The following is a 3177-nucleotide window of genomic DNA, read 5'->3' as shown; positions in this document are numbered from 1 at the left end:
AAAGTTTTTCCTGGTAAATAATATGCTTAGTCACTACCCAAAATTATATACAAATGTTTATCCTAAAATATTTATGTATATAATGGTACATTTAAGACTACCTTTCTTATACATTTAATTTATAACCGGGTTACTCCATATGAAGTATATAAGAATGTATGTTATACATACCAAATAAAGTAAATAAAATGGAGAGATTTTTTAAAAAGGAAAAGTCCTCTACTTACAAGCTCTACACAGAAAATCAGTGTAATTAGTGAGATCACGTAAAATGTCTCAAGAATTTTAATTTGGCAAATATTTTCCAGGACAATATCTAAGCTATGAGAATACTAAATGCCTATTGTAAGAACTCATGTTTCCATTAAACATTCAGCAAGATACTGTGGTCTCCTTAATGTATACAAAAGAGGATTTGGGGGGTTTCTAAAAACAACAATAACAACAAGTCCCTCAGTTTTAGCAAGTTAGTTACACCTTTTAATTAAGTGTGTGTAGCACAGAGAACCAAATCTTATTCCGTGTTAGAAAATATTTAATGAAAGATTTCACAGAATCTGACTATCCTATATTTGAGAGGACACAGAGCAGGATTTTATGAAAATAGAGGGGGTTAGCTCCCAGAGTGGCTGGCCCAACCTATTAAAAAACAACAACAACACATTTTCTAGTGTTTTTTACTGTAATTTATTTATTTCAAGCCACAGGTACTTTTGGGGTTCCCATAAGTCATGCAGCAAGTGGTTTATAAATAAAATCAGAATCTATGATAGCATCATCATATTAAGAGACAGACTTGCTGGATTCTTTCATTATGTAAAAAGCTCACATGTTGGGAATCCATCTTGGTATTATTATGGTATACCTGAGATATATCTTGCTCCAATTAACATTATCATGCTACTCACTATAAAAAAGCCCAAGGGCAGACTAGAGAAGATGGTAGGATCACCATTTTCAGACTGAGTTGTAACCCAGCCCATTGACTTCGTCACAGCTTTCTTCCACGTAGCATAACGAACTTCACTTTCTGTCACCTTGATCTGTGGCTCGAACCGTTCCATAATGATGACTGACAAATCCTCAGGTTTAAGACTCCAAACTCCCACCCCTTCTGCAGCTCCTGCAACCATGGCAGCTCCCAGTGCAGTTGTTTCAGTCATAGAGGGCTTCATTACTGGAATATGCAGAATGTCTGCTTGTAGTTGCATAAGAATTTTGTTGTTGGTCATTCCTCCATCTACCTGCAAATGAGTGAGGGGAACTCCACAGTCACGGTTCATGGCATCCAAAATCTGTCGGGTTTGGAAACAAACAGATTCTAATGCAGCAAAAGCAATATGATTTTTACTGGTAAACTGAGTGAGACCACAGATTATTCCTCTTGCACTGGGCTCCCAATAAGGTGCATATAACCCTGAAAAGGCTGGCACAAAATAGCAGCCGTAAGAAGTACCTACGTCTTTAGCAAGTGTTTCAATTTCTTCTGAGGTCTTTATAATTCCAAGATTGTCTCTTAACCAACGAATAACAGCACCAGCTATAGCCACAGAACCTTCCAATGCATAACATACTGGCTTGTCTCTGCCTAGTTTATAAGCCACTGTGGTCAGAAGGCCATGTTCAGAAAATACACACTTATGACCTGTATTACATAGTAAGAAACAGCCTGTCCCATACGTGTTTTTGGCTTGTCCCTCTTGGAAGCACATTTGTCCTACCAGTGCAGCAGACTGGTCCCCCAAGCACCCAGATATCGGCACACCTTCCAAGGCCCCAGCTTTCAATAGGCCATAGATCTCAGAAGAGCTCCATACATTTGGAAGAATGTCCATTGGAATCTCAAAAAAGTCACAGAGCTCTTTATCCCATTCCAAAGAATGGATGTTGAAAAGCATTGTCCTGCTTGCATTTGATACATCTGTACAATGGACACCTCCATTAACTCCTCCTGTCAAACTCCAGATAAGCCATGAATCAATGGTACCAAAAAGAGCTCTACCTTCTTCAACAGCCTTTTGAACTTGCCTCACATTGTCAAGAATCCAACGAAGTTTCACCGCACTGAAGTAAGTGCTAAGTGGAAGGCCTGTCTTGGACTTGACAAAGTTATTATTTCCTGGAATTTTTTTACTCAGATTTTCAACGGTAGGCTGGGTTCTTAGATCAAGCCACACCACAGCATTGTAGAGCGGCTCTCCAGTTAACTTGTCCCAGATTACAGTGGTTTCCCTCTGATTGCTGACACCAATAGCTTTTATGTTGGATATATCAATGTTCAGTTCAACAAGTTTCTGACACGTTCTCTCTATACACTCATAGACAGACTGAAGAATTTCCTTTGGGTCTTGTTCCACCCATCCTTCTTTTGGGAACTCTTGTGTTAATTCCACTTGATGGTGACTAAGTAGATCCGCTGTTTTTGAATTGAAAACCAGAAAGCGAGTGGAATTAGTCCCTTGGACCACTGCCCCCACCAACGGTCCCACAACTGCTTTCTTCTGAGCTGCCATGAAACCAGTCGGCCGCTCTGCGGCTCTGGTGCCGTTTCCAGGTAATGAAGGTGTTGCAGGGGGAGGGGCACGCAACACATCAGGAACGTCAGGAACGTCAGGAACGTCAGGAGCGTCAGGGACGTCAGGAGCGTCAGGGACGTCAGGAGTGTCAGGAGCGTCAGGAGCACGTACACGCAGTGGCTGCCTGGACTCAACGGGAAGCCCGGAAGCCTGGCGCGCAACTTTAACTGGCGGCCCTTTAACTGGCGCTGCATCTGCTCACCCCACCCCTGTGGCAGAGGCCCCACCCAAGCCATTCTATTTTTTAAGGAGATTTAAGATACAAAAAGATCATATATTTACCTATATAATTAGTTACCAGTGCTCTTCATTTGAGTCTGTGAATACGTATACATGTTATCATTTTCTTTCTGCCTGTAAGATTTTCCTCAACATTTCTCGTAATGTGGGTCTGCTGGAAAAAAAAAAAAAATTCTTCAAACTTGAGAATGTCTGAAAAGTATTTCATCTTAATATTTAAAGATATTTTCTTTGATCCAGAGTTCAAATTATCTTTTTTTTTTTTTTTTTTTTTAATTTCAGGACCTTGAAACTTGCTCCACCACCTTCTGTCTTTTGTTGTTTCAGGTGTGCACTTTGCTGTCATCCTTATTTTATCTTT

The 3177-nt window shown here is 40.3% G+C and overlaps 1 protein-coding gene across 1 annotated transcript; it reads right to left on the bottom strand.

Annotated features, from left to right (window-relative positions):
* Positions 1-854: 854 nt before the first annotated feature.
* Positions 855-2513, bottom strand: GK2 (glycerol kinase 2). Its single transcript, XM_006743070.2, has one exon. It carries the CDS (start codon positions 2511-2513, stop codon positions 855-857), a length of 1659 nt encoding a protein of 552 aa, XP_006743133.1.
* Between the last annotated feature and the right edge of the window lie 664 nt (positions 2514-3177).

Source organism: Leptonychotes weddellii, chromosome 2 (genome assembly GCF_054177405.1).
Source record: "Leptonychotes weddellii isolate Sample4059 chromosome 2, ASM5417740v2, whole genome shotgun sequence".
Classification (NCBI taxonomy): Eukaryota; Metazoa; Chordata; class Mammalia; order Carnivora; family Phocidae; genus Leptonychotes; species Leptonychotes weddellii.
This window is presented reverse-complemented; position numbering and strand designations above follow the sequence as displayed.

What these genes read in the sequence shown, in the direction of transcription:
- GK2 (XM_006743070.2), bottom strand. Translation starts at nt 2,513, where the DNA reads ATGGCAGCTCAGAAGAAAGCAGTTGTGGGACCGTTGGTGGGGGCAGTG.